The sequence below is a fragment of the Dromiciops gliroides genome, chromosome 3, assembly GCF_019393635.1.
Source record: "Dromiciops gliroides isolate mDroGli1 chromosome 3, mDroGli1.pri, whole genome shotgun sequence".
NCBI lineage: Eukaryota > Metazoa > Chordata > Mammalia > Microbiotheria > Microbiotheriidae > Dromiciops > Dromiciops gliroides.
This window is the reverse complement of record NC_057863.1, coordinates 523,347,921-523,373,714: the sequence shown is the minus strand read 5'-3', so window position 1 is coordinate 523,373,714 and position 25,794 is coordinate 523,347,921. Positions and strand designations below refer to the sequence as shown.

The 25,794-nt window shown below is 35.9% G+C and overlaps 1 protein-coding gene and 1 non-coding gene across 2 annotated transcripts in view; one reads left to right on the top strand and one right to left on the bottom strand.

Moving 5' to 3' along the window:
- The first annotated feature begins 632 nt into the window (after window positions 1-632).
- On the top strand, window positions 633-739 carry LOC122752124. The gene has a single exon (XR_006355922.1). It is a non-coding gene; the product is annotated as a U6 spliceosomal RNA (small nuclear RNA).
- Window positions 740-2,457: 1,718 nt separating this feature from the next.
- DYNC2H1 (dynein cytoplasmic 2 heavy chain 1) overlaps window positions 2,458-25,794 on the bottom strand; it is a 380,708-nt gene continuing 357,371 nt past the window's right edge. The window contains 2 exon segments of the mRNA XM_043996879.1: window positions 2,458-2,997; window positions 17,111-17,227. Of these exon segments, the coding sequence (XP_043852814.1) occupies window positions 2,839-2,997; window positions 17,111-17,227 (276 nt within the window). The 3' untranslated portion in view covers window positions 2,458-2,838.

Here is a 25,794-nt window from a genome sequence, read left to right as displayed (position 1 = left end):
AATTGGGGAATAGCTAAACAAGCTGTGGCACATTATTGTAATGGAATATTATTGTGCTATATAGGAAATGACAAGCAGGATGATTTCAGAAAAGCCTGGAAAGACTTATATGAACGGATATGTAGTGAAGTGAGTAGAAGCAGGAGAATGTTGTGCACAGTAACAGCAATATTATTTGATGAAGAATTGTGAATGACTTCACCATTCTCAGCAGTACAATGATCTAAAGACAATCATAAAGAACTAATGATGAAGCATACTATCCAGCTCCAGAGAAACAACTGATATTCATTGAATATAGACTGAAGCATATGATTTTCACTTTATTCCTTTCATTTTTTCTTTTGTTCCAGTACAAAAGGACTAATGTGGTAATGTTTTACATAATTGCACATGTATAACCTACATCTGATTGTTTACTGCCTTCAGGGAGAGGGGTAGGTGAGGGAGGTGAAGGATAGGATTTGGAACTCAAAACTTTAAATAAAAATGATCAAAAATTTTAAAAACAGTTCTGATTTAGGACAAAGTCTGATTACTGCCCTCCTAGTATGATCTTTCCTGGTTCTTGATGCAGGTTTGGGTTTCAGCAATACAACTATGGGTTTGTCTCTCATTGAAATTCCAGTGGAGTGCTTGCGTTGGCAGCACATATACTAAAATTGGAACGATACAGAGAAGATTAGCATGGCCCCTGTGCAAGGATGACACACAAATTCGTGAAGCGTTCCATAAAAAAAAAAAAGAAAGAAATTCCAGTGGATTATCACTTGACCTATGAACTAGCTGGAAAGTTCTGCAGGTTCAGAATGACAAAAAGGTAAGCTTCAGTTTGAGCTGGGGTTTAGAGGTGAGACCCAACTTTGTTCAGGGGATGAGTCAAAGAGCACTTTCTTATTATTATTCACTTCTTATCCTTATATAGCCTCAGGTCTGGGATTACTTATTCTGGTCTTCTACCCCTAGGCATAGGTGGTGGTGTAAGAGAGCTATCAGTTGTTATCTTCTCCTCCTCATCTACACAGTAGCTACCCCCTCAGTGGGGGTCCCCACATTGAAGGGAGTTCCCATATTAGATATCAGGACTTGCCCTGTGCATTTTCTGGGTCTCTGTAGAGTAGCTGTGAAGGAAAAAGAAGAAGAGCTGGACCTTATTGCTTTCTTCTATTCTACCATGTTGGCTGGTCTATCATTCTGGAAGTTTCAGAATTGTTATTCTTTTACCTTAGGGAGATTCTCAATGTAGTGATGTTAATACTTTTCCTCTCAATTGGGATTTTGATTCCTTTTCTTTTAGTCTCTATTACTTGTTTGCTGTGTTGTAGCCCCTTTCTGGTTGTTCCAGTACAGTTTTTTTTTTTTAATCAGTTTGTCTATCAGCTTTTTCTTATGATGAGTTTTTCCCCTATCATTTACTTGCTCTTTTTGTCCTTTTGATTTGTCACTTTTCTAGATAGTCTTAGGTGATGGGAGGGACATGGACTCAGACATACCTCTCAGCTGTCTTACTGGGAGTGGTTCATATACATTATCTGATTTGATTCTAGCAACCACCAGTTGAAGTGTACAGACAATCTAATAATGTTTCTATTTTACAGGTGATAAAATGGAAGATCAGGTAGATAGATCACTCAGCCAATAACTGACTCAGAACCTGAACTCCAAAGCCCAGCATTCTTTGTACTAATATGACCATGGTATTGGTTTTTTTGTTTGTTTGGTTTTTTTAGGCAATGGGGGTTAAGTGACTTGCCCACAGTCACACAGCTTGTAAGTGTCAAGTGTCTGAGGCTGGATTTGAACTCAGGTACTCCTGAATCCAGGGCCAGTGCTTTAACCACTGCGCCATCTAGCTGCCCCCTTGGTATTGTTTTACCTTGAAATAGACAATTCTTTAGCTTTTGGTGCATTGGTTATTATGTTGATTCTGATGTAGATTTATGTAAGCATTCTTTGCATTTCTCTTTCATTAGTTTAAGAATCCCTTTGCCTGCTCCCAATTATTTTCTTCATCATTTACCTCTCCTTTTCTGCACTATTTCCTTGTTTTGTTTCAAATGTGCTTCATTTGTTATAAATGTTTATCCACTAAGGAGAACTGAACTCTTTTATAGGCAAAATTGGTTTAAAGGGGACATCTAGAAATAGCTCTGAAACCATATTGAACTCTCCATTGGTTCAACCATTCTTTCTCAGCTATAGCATTCTAAACACACATCCATTAAGTCTCACTTTGTTCTGCTGATTGCGAGGGAGATTTCAGCCCAGATGCTACCTGATGAAATGATTAAATATACCAGGGCAGCTCCTCCTCTGATTCCTTTACCTCTGAATTTTAATGCTAATGGTCATTAATTATTCTAATTTAATATGTAGATATTTTCAGTTGGGTGTTTATTATGAGTATTTATATACTGAATTTCAGAATTCTTTTAAAAAATTTAAAATTATCTCATCTTTTATTAAACAACTATAACATCAAATAATATTTGAAGAATATATAGCATTGAATTTAATTTAATTTTTTTCACTATTTTCAATCCTATAACAGAAAATATTAAACTTTTAACAACTAGGAATACCTAACAATAACCATACCACTGTTTTCAATGCATAACAGAGCTCCTCATTTTAATATTAACTCCATTAAGTTACTTCTGCACAAGGTACAGTGTGCTGTAACTTCCCATTAAAATAAAAATCCCATTAGGTAAAGAATAATGTTAGTTATGTGCTAATATTTAAAATTAACATTCCCAAACTAGACAAGCCATACTTTTAAAAGCTTAAATATTTAATGTTGATTATTGCCAAGATAGTTTTTATTATAATGTCATGCTATTGATTTTTTAAAAATAAAGCAGCTCCACACTGAATCCACTTGTCTTGGTTGCCCCCACATGGTACATCGATATTTGTCACCACACGATCCCTCTCTGCACTGGAATAGACCGGCAAGGAGATGCACTCATCAGAAGAATATGGACCATATGCATCCTGCAAGAAATCATTGATTTTACTCATAAAATACATTGATTTTAAGTTTACCATCCTGAAATAAAGCATTAACTAAGATATGAACAAATAACCTCCAACTCAGATTATCATTTGCTATTCAGCTATAAAAAAACATAAATGAGTTATTATGTGATTAAGTGCTCTCAATACACAGAGCTGGTCAAATTTTCTTTTTTGGCTAACTGGTCAAAAAAAGGTTTGACATCACAATAGTTTAAAAAAGAAAAAAAAGTCTCTAAAGATACTCATCTATGTTCTGATAGTTTCTGCAGTAGAAACTCGTAGCACATATTCTCCTATAGAAAATAAAGCAGGGGGAATCTACTAATAATATATGCACATCTATATATGACACATCTCTAAGTCTTTCCATAGCCTGTTCATTAATGTTTCTTTTAACTTGTGAGATACTATGATTCAAATTAATCATTAAATCACTAAAACTAGGAACATTTAATGTGAAAAATCATTTTTAGTGTAAATTGTTATAAATATCTCTCATTTAATTTAACAAGTAATCTAACAATAAAATAAATTAATCATTAAATAATCTTGAGCATCACTATGTGCCTACCCAAGACTTGCCTGGAATAAGTGATAAAGATAAAGACTGGAACTGGGATTTCATTGCTGTAAGGTAATATCTAAGAGGACTTCCATAATTGCAAAAAGTAATGCTAATGGCTGGGTTTTAAAATACTGTGGTCAGGGGCAGCTAGGTGTTAAAGTGGATAGAGCACGGGCCCTGGAGTCAGGAGTACCTGAGTTCAAATCCGGCCTCAGACACTTAACACTTATTAGCTGTGTGACTCTGGGCAAATCACTTAACCCCAATTGCCTCACTTAAAAATTTTTTAAGTCAAAAGATATTTTAGGAAAAGCAGGCCTTTCTACCCTGCTCAAACTGAACCACACAAGTGGCTGGCAGCTGAACAAGAGTAAGGCTGGGCTTTCCACAAAGCTGTGGGCATTCCACAAAGTGCAATGGGATGCTTTGGGATGCCCACTGGCTTTAGAGGTCTTTGAGAACAGGCTGAACAACTTCTTATAGGAAATTAGAAATTTCACTTTTTTCTTTACTTGGATCCATCCATGCATCCATCCATCCATCCATCCATCCAAGAAACATTTATATTACTGTGTACAGAGTACTACGCTGTGTACCCAGGAAGAAACAAAGAAGTGTGAACAAAGAAATAGGGAGTCATTGAAGATTTTTTGAGCAGAACAGGAACATGAGTATATCCATGTGTAAGAAAACTAACTGTGACAGTTGTATAGTGGTATACTGGAAGAGCAAAGGTTAAAAACAAAAATGATTTAGGGAAGGGACTGTGCTATAACAGTTCACAAAGATGGTACTAAGGGCTTGTACAAGCATGTAGCCAGTGGAAGTAGAGTACTGGTGGATGGAAAAGATATAAATAACCATTTGGCATTTGGCAATTAATTGTCTATGAGAGTTTAGTATGGACTTTGTTGTCACTTATAGGTTTAGATTTGTAGGGCTAAGACCTAAAATAACTAACCCAAACAATACTTTCAAAAACCTTTGCTTGACTCTGAAATCTGCTCAAATTTAAGCCCATCTCTCAAAACCCTTTCATAGACAACTTGCTGGAAAAAAAAAAAAATCACTTCCTCACCCACCCTTCCCTCCCTCCCTCCCTCCTCAACCTCTTACAGTTTTACTTAGAACTCCACCATTCTACTTGCTTTCCAACAACATGGGTACTAATAAACTCTCCCAAGTTACTAATAATCTCAAAGGAGAGATCCCTTTCACCTTTCTTATGTCCTAACCTACTTGACTTTTCTGCAACCTCTGCTACAGTTGACCACTCCTGGAAGGCAGGGATGATCATTCTGGTTAGAATTTTAGGCACAGCGGGAGGGGGGGGGGGCGGAGAGCATCCAGTGAAAATATGCTGAGTTGTGTGTTATGCAGGAAATGGCAAAGGGGGCAATATCACTGGACTGCAGAGTATTAGAGGGCAAGACAGAAAATATAAAGGGAAGACAAGTTATGGAGACCTTTAAAAGCTTAAATTCTATGTGGATGTCAAATTGGTTAATTATGACATGAATTTCTATTCACATGTTTTTGCTATGAGAATTGTAAACTAAAAATTTATAGCAATTAATCATTATTTTATATAGACAACCCAAAATTCATAGCAATAAATACAAAAAATCCTAGATAAAATTTCATACCTATCCACTAATCCTTTAATTATTGTCAATCAGTATTTCAGTGCTTCCTTCTTTACTCATTTGTTCTGAAGAGAAAAACCTTCATTCCTTTACTTCCTATTACTTTTTGGAGTCAAAAGGCTTTTACAGATCTACCCAATGGTGCTTTAATTTAATCAAACTACAGGCTCTCCCTAATCTATTTTTTATCATAGATAAAAGTCTTATCTATGATTGCTTTTTTTGGCTAATCCTAAGAAAATGTTTTAAATAGTCTTTTCCCTCAGGTCAGCTCTTGGCTTTTATTCTCTTCCTCATTTAGAGAGAAAAAGAAAGCTACTATTTACATTTTTTCAAGATCTGTTTTTAACCAAACAGCTTTCCAGCATCTGAGCTGCTCCTGCCCAGGCACCTGCCATTAACAGGAAGTTTGCTGAGCATCCTCCCAGATATTTCTGATGTCTTCCATATTTGCTTCCAGCTTTTTTTCCCCTTCTTTTAGATAAGAATGCAGTCAATTTAAAATTAGATTTTCAATCCCCTAAGTGCCAAATATTATTATTTATTATCCTTAAAAGGTGTGAGGGTCCCTGCCACCCAATAAATGAAGAAACTGGAAGCAGCATTCCACTCAGTTACTGACCATGAAAACTACTTTCTGTACATTATATTAAATGCACAAATTATGTTTATACAGCACTTTATGTTCTACAAAGCACATCACATTTTTCATTTTATTTAATGTTTCAATTAATTTTTATTATGGCATAACACTGCCTACATTAATTGGCACATCTTAATAAATATGGTAAAAGGTACTATGGTATATTGTTAGATTAAAATAATTGGATAAATCTAACTTTTAAGGAAGAATTATTAATAAATACAGCTAAGTGGCCCAGTGGATAGAACATGGGACTTAAGAGTTAGAAAACCTTGAGTTCTAATCCTGCCTTAGTCATTTACTAGTTATGCAACCCCATGCCTCAGTTTCCTCACCTGTAAAAAGAGGATAATAACAGCACCTACCTCAGAGGGTTGTTGTGGGGATTAAACGAGGTAATATACATAAAGTGCTTTGAAAACCATAAAGTGCTCTACAGATGTTAGCTATTACTAACAGAATAATTAGAAAATAATACTCCATGTTGTGGTTCTACTTGAAATGGTTAATTGAAGCATATCCTACATCTAGATAGTTTTCAGTGGTAGAAATCACACGACTCAGTCATGACAGTTCAAATCCTGGCTCTATTATTTGGAATCACAGCATTATAGATGTAGAACTGGAAGGGGATTTAGAGGTACTGTCCGAACCCTTCATTTTATAGATGAGAAATAGAGGTCAGGGAGGTAAAGTGAATCACTTCAAGTTATACAGGTAGTAAGTAAATAACCTATATAAACGTGAGGAAGCTCCTTAATCTCTGTGAGGTTCAAGTTCTTCTTATGTAAAATGAGCTCTGAATCCCCTTGTCCCATGATCCTACAAGATGGCATTAATGAGGTCAATCAATCCACAAATATTTATTAAGCTCTTGTTATAAGGTAGGAATTGCACTAGGTTCTGGGAATTCAATAGACAAAATGAAGTAGTCCTTGTTCTCACAAAGCTTAAAGTGACTAGAGTACACACACACACACACACACACACACACACACACACACACACACACACACACACACATGTGCAAACAAACACTTCTAGGTTCTTCCTCTTCATCACTCACTAACCTTTCTTCCTTTGAGGTTTATGCTCTTCATATTTAGCACCCAGTCAAAATCCTGTCCTCTGTTGTCTACGCACCTCTACCTGAGAACCTTGTCTCGTGTTTTGCAGAAAAAATTCAAGTTATTTGCCATGAGTTCCCTCTTCTCCCCTCTTCCTCATCTCAATGGGCTTTCCACTACTATCTCTTCACTGGTTTTACAGAAAGAAGTGGCCTTACTCCTTATCAAGGCTAACTCCTCTTTCTATACAAGCAATTTAATTCCATCCCCTTTATCATCCTAACTCTTTCATTTATCACACACACATATACATATACAAACACATATACACTGCATTTACTACATAGAAACATGCCCATGTTCTCCCCATCTTTTAAAAAAACCCTCATTTGTTTCTTTCATCCCCACTATCATCCTATATCTCTTCTATAATAAGTGCCTCCACTTTCTCTCCTCTCACTTTCTTCTTAATCCTATAATAATCTGGCTTTTTACCTCACCATTCCATTAAAACTGTTCTCTATAATGTTACTAATGAACTCTTGATCACCTAATCCAATGGTATTTTCATTAGTTTCTTTTTTCTTTCTTTTTTTGGGGGAGGGGGCGGGGCAATGAAGGTTAAGTGACTTGCCCAGGGTCACATAGCTAGTAAGTGTCAAGTTTCTGAGGTCGGATTTGAACTCTGGTCCTCCCAAATCCAGGGCCGGTGCTTTATCCACTGTGCCACCTAGCTGCCCCTCCAATAGTATTTTCTAAATCATCATTCTCCTTGACCTCTCTGTAGTCTTTCACAGTGTTGATCACTCTGAATATAAATGGTTGATAGGGAGCAGAAATCCAAGCTAAGTAGAAAGCTAGCAAGAGGGTTCTCAGTATATAACTAGTGGGGAGCTAGGTGGTGCAGGAGATAGAGAATTGGGCCTGGACTCTGAAAGATCTCAGTTAAAATCTGACCTCGGAAACTTATTAGCTAAGTGACCCTGGGCAAGTCACTTAACCTATGCCTGCTTCAGTTTCCTCTTTTGAAAAAGGTGGATAAAAATAGCAGTTACCTCCTGGGGTTGTTGTAAGGATCAAATGAAATAACTGTAAAATGCTTAGCACAGTGCTTGATATGTACTAGGCACTATGGAAATGTTAGTTATTATTATTATTATTATTATCCTTTGATGAGTTCAAATCATCAGACTTAGATGACTTTACATCTTAAGGTACTGAAATAATCTACAGATGTGGTTGCTGAGCTAATACTTGATCACTGAAAGATCCTGGAGAATGGAAAAGGTACTATAGGATTGCAGAAGGGGAAATATTCAACAAAAGGAAAAGAGTGGAGTCTGTAAGCACAAGGTCAGTGTGCTTGATTGGAAAAATTCTAGAACATATTATTAACAGAGTGATTTGTGAACACCCAGGAGAGGGAACAATGATTATAAAGTCAGCAAGGTAACACAGCACATTGGAAATAACAGTGACTCTGGAATGAGAACTTCAAACCCTACTTTTGATGATTAGTACCTGTGTGTCCCACAGGTCTCATTTTCCTCATCAATAAAATGAAAGGGTTGAACTAGAAAACCCCAAGGTCTCTTCTAGCTCTCAATCTATGATTCCGTGATCTTAAGTTATTCCAGATGAACCTCAGATCTTTGGCAGTGTTACTAGACTGAAGGATCAGGGAAACACTGTATGGTTTACCTAGATTTTAGTAAAGACAAAGTCTCTAATGCTGGCCCCTTATGGACAATCTGTAGAGATGAATGGTGATCAATAACAGAGTTATATAGATTTGACTGGACTCATAAAGTAGTCATTAATGGTTTGATATCATCTTCAAGGGGATCTAATGGATTAACTCAAGATCTTTAACATTAAAAGCATAGGTGACATGCTTACCTCATTTTCAGCTAACACAAAGCTAGAGGGGACCATCATATTAGATGATAGTCAACACTGAAATAGAACTTGACAGGCTAGACTTGTAACATCATACACTTGGGGTCAAAAAACCAGCTGTAAGAGTGCACAACTGAAGAGACATAATGATCAGTTCATGGGCAAAGGTGTAAGGGGTTTTACTGTATTACATCTTTGGCTGCATTTAGAAATGCATGGTATAAAGGGCTATGGAGGTCATAAACCTGATACACTCTGCCATGGGCAGACTACATCTAGAGTATTAGGCTTAGTTCCAAGAACCAAATCTTGGAAAGTATAATGATAAGCTAATAACTATCCGAAGTAGGGTGACCAAGATGGTGAAAGGCCTTGAAGTCATGTGACATGGTATTTATTTGAAGGAAATAGGGATCTTTGGTATGGAAAAGGCAAGATTTAGGAAACATGTGTTAGCAATCTTCAGCCCTTTGAATAACTATCATGTAGAACAGGTATTAGATTTGTTTAAAACAAAGAAGGAAGAATTGTAAATAATGGGTCTGAGTTGCTGAGAGATAGATATAGGCATGATGTAAAGAAATATTTCCTAACAATTAAAGCTATCGAAATGGGAGCAGCTAGATGGCATAGTGGATAGAGAACTGGACCTGGAATCAAGAAGACCTGAGTTCAAATCTGACTTCAGACACTAGCTGTGTGATCCTGGGCAAGTCACTTACCTTGTTTGCCTAAGTTTTCTCATTTGTAAAATAAGCTGGAGAAGAAAATGGCAAACAACTCCAGTATCTTTGCCAACAAAACCCCAAATAGAATCACAAAGTCTCAGACATGACTGAAACAACTGAACTAAAGTTATTCAAAAGTAGAGTGGCCTGATAAGACCCTAAGTTGTAGAGGTGATGGCCACCTGAATTTGTAGAAGGAATTTTCTAATCTGGGAGTAATTTATATGAATAAAATCACAAGTTCAGTCCCTATTCCAATCCCATAATGTGATTACCTAAACAGTAACTTATTTAGCTTGTTCTAAATCAGAAATTAACAATCCTAGTCAATTCTGGACTTTGTATCTGTTTAAGATATGATAAGTATCTGTCTAGCCTTATGGACAAGCTATCCAACCACATATTAGTCTTTGGAAAGCATACTTTTCAGCTACTTGGTATTTTCTGTGTGGATACTTGGGCTGAATTGTTTTGAGTGATTAGAAATCTCATTGAGAAGGCTAAAATTTTAAATCAGGGAAACATAGTAATTTTATTATGTAAATCTAGGAACCCAGAGTGGTACAGTGGAAGAAGAACTGGATCATTCATTAGTCAGAGGACTGAGGTCCAAATCCTGGTTTTGTTAGTCAAGTAAATTCAGCAAAAACTATTAAAGTGCTACTATATGCCAGGCACTGTGCTAAGATATTGTGATACAAAGACATTAAGGACATGGTCCCTGCCCTGAAAGATTGTACATTTTTTGAGGGAGGGGAACAGTAGAGATTTCTTGTAGGAGATGGCACCTGACCTTTACTTTTAGGGGAGATAAGAATTCCAAATGGCAAGGGTAGGGAGATGAAATCCAATGGACTGGAACAAATATTAGGTCAGTATGACTAGAAAGGTTAGTAAGTGAAGGACTGGAAAGAGAAGACATCTGAGGCAGGGAAACCAATTTAAAAGATTACTGCATAGTACAGGCTAGAGGTGATAAAAGACCTGCCTGAACTAGGATGTTGGGCACAGAAAGGGAAAAATCCAGTGAGAGTTGTTGTGGAAGTAGAATCAGTAAGACAACAACCTTGTTAGGCTGTGGGAACAATGGAGAAAAGCAATTAGGGTGACTCTGAGATGTGAACCTTTGTGTATTTAAATGAATGAACTGTCCTTATTATAAATAGGGAAATTTGGAGAAGGCATAGTTTTAGGAAAAGGAATGAGCTTTGTTTAAGAAGCTGAATTTGAAAAGCCTAAAGGAAATCTAAAAGATATCCAATAGGCACTTGGCAGTTGGTAATGTGGGACTTAAGTTTAAGAGAGAGAGGAGGGTTGGTAATATGGACTTGAAAGTCATCTACATAGAGATAATTGAAGCCATGGGAGTTGATGAGATCAATAATAGAGAGTATATAGAAAAGGAAAAAGGTCCATGGCAGATGCTCAAACTTAATGTGTGAGCAGGAGCAGGAGCAGGAGCAGAAAAAGAAACACAAGAAATAAGAGGAAAACCAAGAAATCAAACACATGAAAGCCAAGGTAGGAGAGAACACCTGAGAGAAGGGGGTGGTCAATAATGTCATGGGTTATAATAAAGATCAAGAGAGAGGAAAACTGAGAAGAAACCATTGGGTCTAGCAGTTAAGGGGACAGTAGTAAGCTTGAAGAGGACAGTTTCAGCTGAGTGGGGATGGATTGAGATGCTAAAGGTGATGAGTTCAGTTTTGGATATGATGAGTTAGAAGTATCTACGGGGCAGGCAGGTGAAAATGTTTAATAAATAACAGAGAAAGATAGACTGGACTTCAGGACATAGGGCTGGTTCAATAAATCTATGTAGAGATGATAAGTAAATCTATACACACTGGTAAGGTCACTTAATAAGAGAGCTATGAAGAGGGAAAGGAGCCCAGGAGAGATCAAATGAGACTGAGAAGGTCAGAAGGTAGGAAGGGAATCAAGGTAGAACAGTGTAAAAAAAAAACAAACAAACTTCAGAGTGGTCAGAATGTCCAGGAGGAGAAAAGGGATTAACAGTGTCAAATACTGCAAAGAGTTAAAAAGGATGAGAACTGAGAAAAGGACATTAGATCTGGCATTTAAGGGAACATTAGTATATCTAAGAATTAAATTGTATCAACCAGAAAATTAATTGAAACTATAATTGAGTTCAGTCAAGGCTACAAGACACAAGATTAACATATAAGGATCATTATTAGCAATAAAGATAAAGAAAACACAATAAAAAGACATTTAATTTACATTAACAACAAAACCATCAATTAATCTATAAATTACCTATATGAGGAAAATTATAAAATGATAATATACAAAATAAAAATGTAGGAGAGACAATTCATGGAAGGATCAGACTAATAATAATGATAGCTAGCATTTATATAGTACTTTAAGATTTGCAAAGCACTCTACTTATGTTATTTGATTATCACAACAACCTCAATATAGTAGAAATGGTAATATTCAAAAAAATAATTTGTACATTTAGTCTGAATATCAAAAGATTACTTCTTTTCTAGAGATGGGGATGAGGTATATGGACCTGTGATTTAACTGCATAGGGAACTTCCTCTTTCAATGTATGTCAGTCATTGTTCTTCACTTTACAGTGTCTCCCTGACCCCCAAGACCCCCTCACCTTTCCTATGCTGAAAGTGCAGTGGTCATTCATGGTGGTCTGTATCCCAAAGAAATTTTTTAAAAAGGTAAAAGGACCTATGTATGCAAAGATATTTATAGCAGCTCTTTTTGTGGTGGCAAAGAATTGGAAATTGAAGGAATGTTTTTCAGTTTGGGAATTACTAAACAAGTTGTGGCATATGAGTGTAATGGAATACTATTGTGCTATAAGAAATGACAAGCAGGATGATTTCAGAAAAAAACTGCAATGATTTACATGAAGTGATGCAAAGTGAAGTGAGCAGACTCCAGAGAACACTGTACATAGTAACAGCAATCTTGAATGATGACCAACTGTGAAGCACACTATTTTTCACTTCTTAATGTTTTGAGGGGGCAGTTTGGTCTGTTTTCTTTCAAAACATGATTAATATGTAAATATGTCTTGCATGATTGTGCATGTATAACCAATATCAAATTGCTCACCATCTCAGGGAAGGAGGAAGGAAGTGAAGGAAGGAGAGAATTTGGAACTCAACATTTAAAAAAAAATGTTAAAAGTTGTTTTTATGTGTGCTTGGGAAAAATATTCAAAAAGGAAAAGAAGGTAGCTGGAAGTCAAGTGGTGAAGGGCTTTAACATATCAAATAGAGTTAATATTTGATCCTAGTGGTAAAAGGGAACCACTGAAGGTTACTGAGTAGGCAAATGACATGGTTAGGCCTAAACTTTAGGAAAATCATTTTGGCAGCTAAGTGGAGGATATTCGGAAAGGGGGAGATTTGAGGCAAGGAGAGCATTTAGAAGGTTATTGCAATAGTCTAGGTGAAAGGTGATGTGGGTCTGAAGTAGAGTGGTGTGCACATGAGTAGAGAAAATGAGATAGATGGGAGAGATGCTGTAGAGATAATGACAGGAAGTATGGTGTGAAGAATCAAGCTTAAAGCCAACATTGTGAATCTGGGTGATTGGAAGGATGGTAGTATCCTCAACACAAATAAAGTTTGGATAAGGGCAGATTTGGAGGTAAGATGAGGAGTTCAGTTTTGGATATGGTAAGCTTGAGATGTAAAAGGACATTCAGTTAGAAGAATCTAATAGGAAATAAGTGATAAAGGACTGGACCTCAGAAGAATGAGTAGAACTGAACTGATACAAATCTAGGCATCATTTTGCATACAGATTAGAATTTAATTTGGGGTTAAGACACCCAATAGAAGAATATAGAGCCTTGGGATACATACACTCACAGGAGCTCTTCTAAAATGGATTATGAACCAACAAAGAAGACTGAAAAACCAGGACAGGTAGGAGTAAAAAGATTTTTAAAATTTTAAATAATTATTAAAACAAGGAGAAAGACTGAATAATAGATTTCAGTTGTGAAAGGAAGATGACTTTTTTCTATCAGGCAAAATCATTAGATTTTAGATATAGATTTACATGACTTCACTAAAATAAACATGTTTGTATAAAAATAATAAAAAGAAAAAGAATGGATTAGGGAAAATATTTAGAGTAGATATGATGGATAAAGTAGTGGTAGCATGGTTTAGTGGATGGAGAGCTGGGCTTGGAGTCAGGAAGCCCTAGGTTCTAGTCCCACCTCTGACACATACTAGCTTTGTGATTCTGGGCAAGTAACAAACTCCCAGTTTTTCAGGCAATTTTCTCAATACTTTCAACTTATAGTGAAGACTCTATGAAGAACTTATAAGAGGCAACAACCAGTTCCAAGTGGAAAACTATGCAAAAGACATGAATCAAAAACTTAGTTAAGAGTAAATACAAATTATTAATGATCACTGGAAAAAATGCTCAAGCTTATTTAAAGATAGGCAAATTAAATCAACTTTGAGGTACAACTGGCAAGAGCCATTGGAAAAAATATTCAATAGTAACAAAATACAATGCTGGCAGGGTTATGTAGAAATGGTTACACTCTACTCTCTTCCAGTGGGTGGAATTAAAAAGAATCAGAATCTTCTTAGACTACTCATTACAAAAATTGTTGTGCTCTTTTAGGCCGATAATTTCACTTTTGGGGAAAACTTCTATTAGACTTTTATCCAGAGGAAAAAAGAATTTCATCTTTGAAAATTTTTATAGCATTATTATTTGTGAATTGAAAACCAAACCAAACCAAACCAAAAAACTGGAAAGAGCCTAAATGTCCAACAGTATGGACCCAGTCAAATAAATTGTGATACATTAATGTAACTGAATTTCTAACAACTGAGATAGAAACATATGAAGAATTAAGAAATATGAGGAAAAACTTTATGAAATAATACAAGGTTTAAAAAAAAGGCAGAACAGAGCACATAGAAAAGGAAAAGTGAATAGAGTGGATAAAGAAACCTGATAGAAACTTAGAGCAACAGAAAAGTTACATCATTTAATGCATTTACTTTTTTTAAACATGTAAATTGCAAAATAATTTTAATTGGCTGTTGTAATATAACTATTGCAAATTGTTTTTAAAAAGCAATTATACTTTTTGCAAGTTTTCTTTTAAAAGGTAAATACTTTTGCAGGGAGTAGCAACTGAGTAACCAGCAAGTTGGACAGCTAGATGGCACAGTGAGTGGATGGAGTGTCAGGCTGGAGTCAGGAAGACTCATCTTTGTGAGTTCATATCTGGTTTCAGACATGAACTAGCTGTGTGACCCTGGATAAGTCACTTAACCATTTGCCTCAGTTCCTTAATCTGTAAAATGAGTTGAAGAATGAAATGTCAAACTCCTCCAGTATCTCTCCCAAGGAAACCTCAAATGAGGTCATGAAGAGTTAAATATGGCTGAAAACAACTTAACAAAACAACCAATAAGTTGGTGTGAACAGGTTTCTCAGATTCTTCCTTTCCCGAATGGATTGATGGGCATTCTGAAAGTACTGAGAACTTAGTGGGGATGACTGGACAATTAGCTACCATGAAAGTATTGGGTTCTTTGAGAGGAAAAACACAGTAAGGAAAAAAAGGGGGGGAGAGAGGGGACTCAGAGACAAGGTAGTGAGACTTTAATACAAAGTTCTGTTTAGGAATGGCCCTGATAAAAATCCTTCTTATGTCTGGAAAGAGAAATTGTTAAATTTATCCTTTTCTGCTCCAGGTTAAACAAATTTAATTTTAAATCCCTTTATTCACAGAACCTAGTTTTTAACCATTAAATAATTTATTATAGTTTATTGAACTATCTCCTATTTAGTGAGTTTAAAATTTAGTGACAACATTGGACACAAAATGTAGTGGAAGGATTATTTCCCAGAACTTTTTTGTCATATTTCTTTTAATATAATCCCAATAAAACAAAAGCTTTGTTCATAACCATGGTATTGTATATAGCTAATTAGTATTCAGTTTATAGGAAAGGGTTTAGTTACTTCCATGTATTTTTCTTTTACCTGGTGAGTAATTCTTAATCTCAGATTTCATTTTGTGTACCAACCTGCCTTTGTCCTCATTAAATTTAATCTTCTCTTAACAGGAAAAGCTTTTCAATTAATTAAGATCATCATGAATTTTAGATTTGTTTCCCAAGTTATTAGTCATTCAAGTCTGAAATCGTCTGCAAACTTTATGAAGAAAATCTTGATTCCTTCATATAGGTCATTACTAATGATATTGAACACAACAAGGTTCAGAACAAATTTCTGAAGGACATGTCCTTATGTAACATAGCTCTTTTATTGATAATTAACCTTCGTGTATAGTTTCAAGACATTACAGTCATGAAAGTTGTAATATGGCCAAAATGTCATATGAAATGTAATAAAAGGCCAGAATAAAATCAAGAAGATACTTTATAACTGTGACTCCCCCTTGCAATATGGTCTCCTATACTATAAAAAAGGAAATAAAATCAGTTTGGCAAAAGTCAAGGTACTAAATTTATAGTATTATATGCTTTTTGAGGTGACTGGAAATTCATCTGTGTTACTATCTTCTCAAGTGCTGCTTGCTAATTGATGTTACCTTTTTAAACATGAAATATTCCAAATGTATTTTTTAAATTAAAAGTTCCCAAAGTTGATTACTTCAGGTTTTTTGTGTACTAAACAATGTTAATAAAACCAATACTTTGAATAATACTTTCATGCAGGAAGATGAGATTAGGAGATAAAAAATCTGCTCCTTTGGATTTTTAATATGATAAAAATAATTATTATTATTAGAAAATTCTATGAAAGCCTTTTCTATTGATAGGGATATTCCTTTTGTAACTAGTTTTAGGAAATATGAGAAGTAGCAAGTATAGTGGCTAGAGGACTGGCCTTGGAGTCAGGTGCTTTCTTTGATAAAGACTGGCTGTATGATCATGGGCTAGTTATTCAGTCTCTCTGTGTTCCAGGTAATTCTCTAATACTGTAAATTATAAATGAGTTGCTGGTCTGCCTTAATTGGGGGAATTTTCCTAGCACTATAAAAGCATTTATCTTTGGGCAGTACATTAAAAACTCAGATTTTATTTATAATTAGGGATAATTACATATTTGATTCTAGAAGAAAAATGGAAGATCATATAATAAAATCACCTCATTTTACAGAAGAAGGAATTGAAGTCCAGAGGAGTTAAGTGACTTGTGTATAGTCACAGAGACAGTATATAACAAAGCCATGCTATGAATTTAGGTCTCTTGATTCCAAATTGAGAGCTCTTCTCTATTCTATCTTTGTTAAACATTTTTATGTTAAGGCTATGCAAGTTTTAGAAAACTACATTGAATTTGAGTCTTTCCATAATAAACAGATTCTTATAAAACCTTAAATTAAAAATAAAACTTCAAAAATGAATGAAATGCTTTTCTAAAAACTCATCATTTGTATCAGACTGAAAACAGTACTCTATTACCTAAAATAAACAAACAAAAAACAACTAATCATAGGACTTATATAGAGATAGCTCTTTAAAAATTTGTACCTGTGGAATCCAGGACATATAACAAGGGAGGACTGAAGACACACTGGGAGAATCATGCTGGTTTTCAGAGAGTCGATTTCCATCAAAACTGCATCCTTCCAATAGTAAGCCACTGATCTGTGTTAAAAAATATATAAAATATTCAAATTTAAGTCATACAATCAGTAATTTTAATACATCTTAATCAGGTCAAAGACAATATTTCCCATTGTAAGTATGGATCCAAAGAGCAGGAAACTAAAAATTCTAATGCTATGTGTGAGAAAAGTATTATTTTACAGTAAGACATCAGTTTTCATGGCAAATTTTCTTTAAACTCAATTTTCATTTTTAGTAAATGTTTCAGGAAGTAACTGCATCAGCAGTAAAGTAACTCTAGGTGGCATGGCACTAGACTGATGAGAACATATTGATCTCAACAAAATACACATTTATGAGTGACATCAATAAGAGAAAAGCAAATCAAAACTTGGAATATGCATCTTTCTCTTCACACATTTGGCATTACCTTAAAGCAACAGAAGATTTTTTTTCAATGCATAAAAATAAAATGTTCTTGAGTCAATGTTGCAAATTATTCAAATTTGCACTGCATATTTCTATTGGAATAGAACCATTTACCATATTTTACATTATTATAACTTCAAATAGTGCAAATTTTACTATATGTGATCACTCCACGGGATTCTTTAGTTGTACTAATCGGAATGTGACTGTAAAAGAAAAAGCAAAATAAGAGAGACATATAGTCCTGGTGAGGAAGTTATAGACACAGCCACAGCTTGTATCCCCAAAGTCCTTGGGATCACTGAGAAGTTCTATCAGTGGAAATGACATGAACAACAAAGCACCAGCATCTGCTTTGCTTCTGTACACTCAGGACCAGGGGACCTCTCTATATGACTAGCAGCTAAAACCTCCCATACCTCCTACCCTCATTAGAATATGAATTCCTCCAGAGCAGGAACTATCTCCCTTTTCCATTTGCATCCCTAGTTGCTCTGCAGAGTGCTTTGTGCATACAAAGTGCTTAATGCTTTTTTCTTTCTTCATTCACTGTAGTCATTCTTGATCTCTCAGCTACTAGTGCCCATTCTCCCCAAACTTTAGCTCATATGTACAATACTTATTTACAAACATGTTGCCTACCCTAATAGTCAATCAACAAGCATTTATTAATTGCATACAGTGTACCATACACAGTGCTAAGAAATGGAGATTGAACGTAAGCTCCTTGAGGGCAGGGAAATAATTTTTATCTTTGTTTCCATAGCATTGTAAAGCAGTGATTAGAACATAGTAGAGACTTAATAAATTCTTGTTGATTGTTTAGTAGATGATGTGTTCCCTGATAATGAGAATGGTATATTTTACTGATTTTTTGTAGTTTTCTCAGTTCTCTGCATCTGCTATTGTTCGATCATTCATTCAGTCAAGTCTGATTCTTCATGATTCCATGGACCATACTGTTTATGGGGTTTTCTTGTCAAAGATACTAGAGTGGTTTTGCCATTTCCTTCTCCAGTGGAATAAGGCAAACAGAAATTAATCAACCTGACAACAGTCACACAGTAAGTGCCTGAGGATAGATTTGAACTCAGGTCTTCCTGACTCCAGGACCAGTACTCTATCCACTGAACCACCTACCTGCCTCCTGCTCTAAGACTAATAGGTGATTAATAATTGTTAGACTCATCTGAACTATAAAAAATCTTTATGAAGGGCAATATCAATCTATGACAATAATTTTATATTTATATGTTAAAAATTATTTATGCCTTTTTAAAAAGGCTTTCCAGTGGAATATCTCTTTATCTCATCTGAAGCCAAGAAATACTTCTTTAATTAATTTGTAGCTTTCTCAGTATTTTTAACCATAGTCAAGTTCTTGTATTTTCTCAGCCTAATATATAAAGTTGAACTTGCAAAACAATGTAATAAACATTTTTGTGAACATACCTGTACTATTTAAAGCCTTACCTGACTAAATACATAAAATCGTAGAATTTTGGAGTTGGAAATGTTGGAAGTGGAAAGGCTTAATCAGGGAGTAGTCTATGGACAGGAAGACTCTAGCTTTTGAACAGTGGCATTTAGTTGACTTCTTCCTATAGATGTCTGGTGGTTTTCTTGTGGAGGACTCTCAATCAGATCATAAATTTAGCATAGTCCACTTCTGAAAGTATGACTTAATCAACCAGTGAGCCTATTAAATAAATCTAAATAGATTCAACCAGTTCAATCTTTACTTTTTATTTACTACTCTCTGGTCAATTTTCAGATATTATTTCCATCTTCCTATTGCATTTTATTGAATGTCTTTCTATACTTCTACCTTTAACGAATGGGATAATGTGAGCCATTATAACAAGCTATGGCACTTGTTAAAAATTCTCTCTCTCTCTCTCTCTCTGCCTGTCTCTCTCTCTCCCCCTCCCTCCCTCCCTTCTTCTCCACCCCCCCACTCCCCACCATTTTGACTAGCCAAAAGTTTCATCAAAATTTAAAGTGCATTGATGCTCGTTAATCCTAGATATGATTAGATAATCTAGATGTGATTATTTGCTATTAAGATCCCACTTCTTGCTTCAGCATGATGTATTCATTTATTGTTTGTATCCATTCAGCAAGCATTAAGCCAATTCTTCTCAAAGCCCTAGGCAAGATGCTGGGTACTGGCACTAACTTTACTAATCTTCCATTACTGAACATAAAAGGAGGTTGAAATAAATATTTTTTATAAATTCTAGAAATGTTTCACCCTTACTATATTGAGTTATTCTTTTCCCCTCACATCATAGTAAGAAGGTAGCTATTTAGGGAGGCAAATCAACCTGAAATACACAAGGGTATGATTCAGGCATGACTTAGAACTTTTCTCAATCACTATATTAAGGCTTCAGATACAATTTAATGGTGATGGGATAAGATCAGAACCTATCTGGGTTGTCCCTATCCTGTCATAAAAATTAAGCTGTTTCCCTAAAAGTCAAGCAATTTGAATAGAGAAGTAGTCAAAGTACATAATAGCTCTTAAAAGAATGGAAGACTATTAACAAGTACATGAAAGAATGTTCCAAATCACTAATAAGAAGAAAAATGAAAATCAAAAGAAGCCTGAGGTTTCACCTTATACCAGCAAAATGGCCATAACAGAAAAAAGTCAATTTTGGAGGGGTGACAGAAAAAAAGGTACACTAATGCTCTGTTGGTAGAGCTGTGAATTAATATAATTATCCTGGGAGACAACTGGGAATTTTCAAATAAAGTAGCTAAAGTATCCACACTCTGTCTCAGGGATTGCACTCCAAGGCATATATCCCCAAAAAGTTACTGAAAAGGAAAGACTATATATACCAAAATATTTTTAGAAGCATTCTTTTTTCTTTTTTTGTATGTGATTGAAAAGAGCTAGAAAACAAGTAGATGCTCACTGGTAGGGGAATATCTAAACGAATTGTAGTATATAAATATAAGGGAATATTAATGTGCTACAAGAAATGATAAATATTATGACTATAGAGAAGCATGGAAAAACTTCCATGAACTGAAGCAAAATGAAATTAAGTAGAACTAGGAAAATAGTATACACAATATCTACAGAAATGTAAACAAAAAGGACAACTACAAAATAACTGAAATGAATACTGTAAAATAATAACAAACTTGGATCTAAAGAAGAGCTATGAGAAAATAACTTCTTTTCAGAGGTGGGAATGGGGGGGGGTTGTCCCACAGGTTAGGAACACTATTTTTTCAGATTTTTTTTTTGATGTACTGATTGATCAGTTATGCTGAATTTTTCTCTCTTTCTTAAAAAAAAGTCTTTGTTATAAGGGATGGGTCCTGAGAGGGGGGAGGATACAGGGGAATATCTAGGCAAGGTAAAAAACAAAGCATATCGATAAAAACCTATTTTCGAAAAGGCAAGGAAGCTCTTGGGGGCCAATAAAACTATATTGCCAGTGATGTAGTTTAGTGGTCTTAGACTATGTTGATGTGGCTTCGTGATCACCTAAAGGCATAAAAAGACCATTCTTCTGCTAACTTTCTATGAGTTCTCAGTATGAAACTGTCATATTTTGGTGGGCAAAATGGAAAGAGGCTTCCTTAAGGGCACTGGTATATAAAACTACACTGATGATGTAATGTTGATTTTGCTTATTAAGACCAGAGTGACTGAGGCCCAAGAGGGTATGGTGGCCCATTATGAGGAATAATGGAAAATCAACCCTATGAAAATCCAGGATCCATCCCAGTCAGTCAAGTTTTGGGGGAATATAGTGGATAGAGGAGAAACAAATAAGCTACTGATGCTTGCTTTCTCACAATCTAAAAAGGAAGCACAGAGACTTATTGTACTCTTCAGGTTTTGTGGAACCCACATTCCAAACCTGTATATCCTGAGGGTCTTTGTTTACTGAGTCACTTGCAAGTGCACCCTTTGAGTAGGGGCCAAAACAGACTACAGTTCTATTAGATCTAAGGTAGTAATTGGTCATATGAGACTGGAGCTCAGAAGAGAGATTAGGGCTAGATATGTAAATCTGGGAATCTTCTGCATTGACATAACTTGAATCCATTAAAGAGACACTATAGAGAAAAAGGAGAAGGCTCAGGATTGAGCCTTCGGGAACACCCATGGCAAATGGGTATGATATGGATAAAGAATGACAAAAGTACTTGACAAGAGTTGGTAGTGCATATAAGAGAAAAATGACAGAGAACATTGTCATGAAAATCTAGAGAGAAGAGAGTATTCAGGAAAAGATGATGATGAATACTGTCAAATGATAACTGAGAGATAAAGAAGGCTCAGGATTGAGAAAAAGCCATTAGATTTGGTAACTGAGCGTTAAAATAAGTTGGTAACTAAAGAGAATGCAGTTTCAGTTGAATGACAAAGTCAGAAGTAAGACTGTTGAAGAGAAAGCGGCCATTATTGGATGTTCCTAATCTCGGGGATGCAATGAACCTGGAACAGGCAGTATTGGAAAAGGAGGCACACAAAGAAGAGGAAGAAGAGGGGGAAGAAGAAAAAGGAGGAAAAGGGAGCAAAACCCAAACCCCTTAACTCCCCTATCCACCCCAGAAAGAGTGAATAAATGTGGAAGAAAACCAAGACCAGAAATTCTAGGTTTTGCCTCTTTGGAAAGGCAGAGCCCCAGATTTCAAAGATTTGGGTCCAGGTAAACTGGTGATGAGGAGGAGCATGAGTATCACAGGAACATCAGAGCCAGAGTACAGAGTCTAACACAGTCTTTGACATAGTCAATGTTTCTTTATCACAAATCAAAGTCATCAGCTGTAAAGTAGCTAAGACATCATTGCCATCTTTCACGCATCCTGTTTTGGTGCCAGAATTGATACCAACACTTGTTCTGTAGCATTACCACCTCAGTGCTTTCTACCCTATTGGCCAGAATATATTCCTCTTCTGACCCCTATTAGGAGAATATCAAATTTCTGACCCTCTAGAGGTCTTTCCAGAAGAACTGCTTCCTTCGTCACAAGGCTTAGATAAGAACCCTCCCAGCATCCAGAAATTCAGCAATACCACAAAGTAAACCAGAGAATCTCTTTCTTCCAGGTAAATTTAGTGACAGTGCCACCTTCTCCATGCTGTTAAAAAAGCTCGGCACCTCCCAAGAATATCACCCCTTTCTTCCCCAGATAAGAAAGGTATTTCTAGATTATTACTTCCCTAGGGATTAGAGAAGTCTTGGAATAAAATGTTCCTTCTAGGATCTCTTAGAAAGGGTGGTATAGCCATTGACAGAACTATAATTTAATTAGCAATTATAGTCATTTGGGAATTAAAGAACAGTGACGGTGAAATGCTACATGAAAAGACAAAATATGAAATAATAATGCTCTATGAAGAATATTTTGGTTTGTATAATCCTGGAAATAGGACAGACACATATTCCTAGCTCACATTTTGTTTAAAAGTACTAGGCTTTGTATGTCAAGTATATAAATAAGGAAATACTGAATAAAATATAAAGTTGGATCTCTATCCCCCCCTCCCCCCTCCCACCCAGGGCAATGAGGGTTAAGTGACTTGCCCAGGGTCATACAGCTAGTAAGTGTCAAGTGTTTGAGGCCAAATTTGAACTTGGGTTTATCCACTGCGCCACCTGGCTGCCCCCATCTCTATTCTTAGAGATGTTCTAATACTCCAATATATAGATCTCTTCAATGTGGGTATTTCTCCAACAATGAAGTTCACAAATCATTTATCTTTGCTTATCCTATGCAACTCTTGTCCAGGTCTACAGATTAAGAGGTTGTCCTACCCAATATGCTGGTACCATCCTCACATTCTCCTGTCATTTTGCTACCACTGGAGCATTCAGGACATCTATCTATCAGTTATCACTCATCCTTCTCTTATGATAAAATCATCTTTTTTGGTCATGTATTTGTTTGACATCCTTTATGACATTTCTGTATAATTAACTAATCAAAGTATGTTGTAGTTTAATTGAAATGTGGAAAATTGGGAGAACAGGAATTTTTACTATTCAGTGAGGCATAGCTTAAAGAACATTGGTATGCAGTCAGGGGCTGAGTTCAATTCTCAGCTCTGCTACTTATCACCCATGTTACTCAGGGAAGTCACTTAAACTCTTGGGGCCTCAGTTTCCTCACTTAAAACGAGAGGATTGGAATAAAGGACGTCTAACATCCATTCTAGCTCTAATCTTTGATCCCTTCCAGCTCTAAATCCCTTCCAGATCTAAAGCTAAATCTATGATCCAATGGTCATTGTTTGGAAATGAGATCTCAAAAGCAAGAGATTACACTTTTATACTGCAGAGAAGAAAGTGTAAGTCAGTTTAATACAGTAAAAGACAACTGATACTTAGCCTAGCAGTCTGCTTTATGAGCAAAAAAATTTGTTCTGCATGTGGGAATATGTTATCTATGCACTAAATATCCTCGTTTTACTTCTTCAGTAAGTTAAGTTTATATATTCATAATTTCAATATAAAGGATTAAGAAGCAAATGATTAAGTAATAAAAAAAAAAAAACCCTTAGCAACTCTCTCAGCTCTAGTACCACGGAGGATGTATAATTCATGGACTATGAATGGGAGAAGAAAAAAACTGGAACAAGTCGGATTTTATTACTATCTTATGGATATGAAAGCGTGGACTTTGATTTACATAGCATCAAAGCATAGTGGATGTCATTTAAATTTTAAATGGGAAATAAAACATCCTCCAAGACCACATACACTGGGAATATTATATTTAGAAAAGCTGTCAGATATTCAAATCAATTAATTTCCTCATTTTCTCTCAAATTCAACAATCCAACTTTAAAATGACAAAGATGACACCTTTCAATAATTTATTACCAGAGTTTGTAGAGAGCTGTTACATTTTTCTTAAAATGCACCTCATTTTAAGATGAGGTATTTCAATATTTTAAGAATTTGTCAGTTCACTGATATGGACGCACAACTACTTTATATGAAACAAAAGACAACAAAGCAGTAGAGAGCCTTTGAGAACTGCTGTGGCCAGTCTGGAGCCTCTCCAAACTCTGCTATGGTGGCCTCAGACAACAATTAACAGTCCCATCACCAAGTCTAGACTTGAAGTTTTTCCGGCTTGGTAGGAGCTGCTGGGGTTTGTGCTCTACTGTCCCACACTTTGATAATTCATGCTCTCCTCCATACCACAATCGGGCACTGGCAAAGGAATTTAGTGATGCTTTACCTTGAGTTAGAGAAATATGCTTAATCTAACAGGAGGAGTATAGAACTACAGCTTATTCCTGGGTCAAATAATTCACACTAAAAGAAGGATTAATTAAGGAAACACTAATTAATTGTTTAATGTGAAACATAAGAAAAATAGAACTTTCCTAAATCCATGTCTACACTCAATGTTTCCATTCAGTCTGTCAACCTGTGCTAGCTCTTCAGGAAGATATCAGCACTTTCAGTGGCCTGTTATCAAGGGATCACAGCTGACAACCAGGAACAGGAAGTAGAAATTGTTATTGGACTCCTCTGAGTTGAGTCAAAAACCGTTAGGTTAAGACTGTTAGTATGTGGAACTAGGAGAAGGATGTATCACTTGCTAACCATGTCTCATATGATGTTGCTTATAAGTGTTATTTTGGTACATTCAGGCTAATCATGCAAAGCCAGAGACACCATATGATGCAGTAAAGAGCCAGTCAGCCTCTAAACCAGGAAGATCTAGGTTCAATTTCCACCTTTTTGAAATATATTCATTGTGTGACCCTGGGCAAGTTCCACTGTCCTTGTCGTCAACATCAACATCATCACTGCCATCATCACAACCACCACCACAAAAACAGTAATAGCGGGTGTTTATGTAGCATTTTAAGGTTTGCAAGGCACTTTGCACATGCCGTCACATTTGATCCTCCAAACAACCCTATGAGGCAGCTGCTACTAGTATCTCCATTTTTGAGGTGATAAAACTGAGGCACAGAGAGGTTAAGTGACATGCGCAGAATCACAGAATTAAATGTCCAGGGCAGGATTCAAACCCACATCTTCCTGACTCCTGGTCAATACTCTTTCCAGTGAGCTACCTGAGAGTATGAGGTTACCCACCCCCCCCCCTGCCCAAAGAAAAAAACCATCAAGTTTAGAAACCTTATCTGAAATTAAATAAAAATAAACTCACCCCATAAT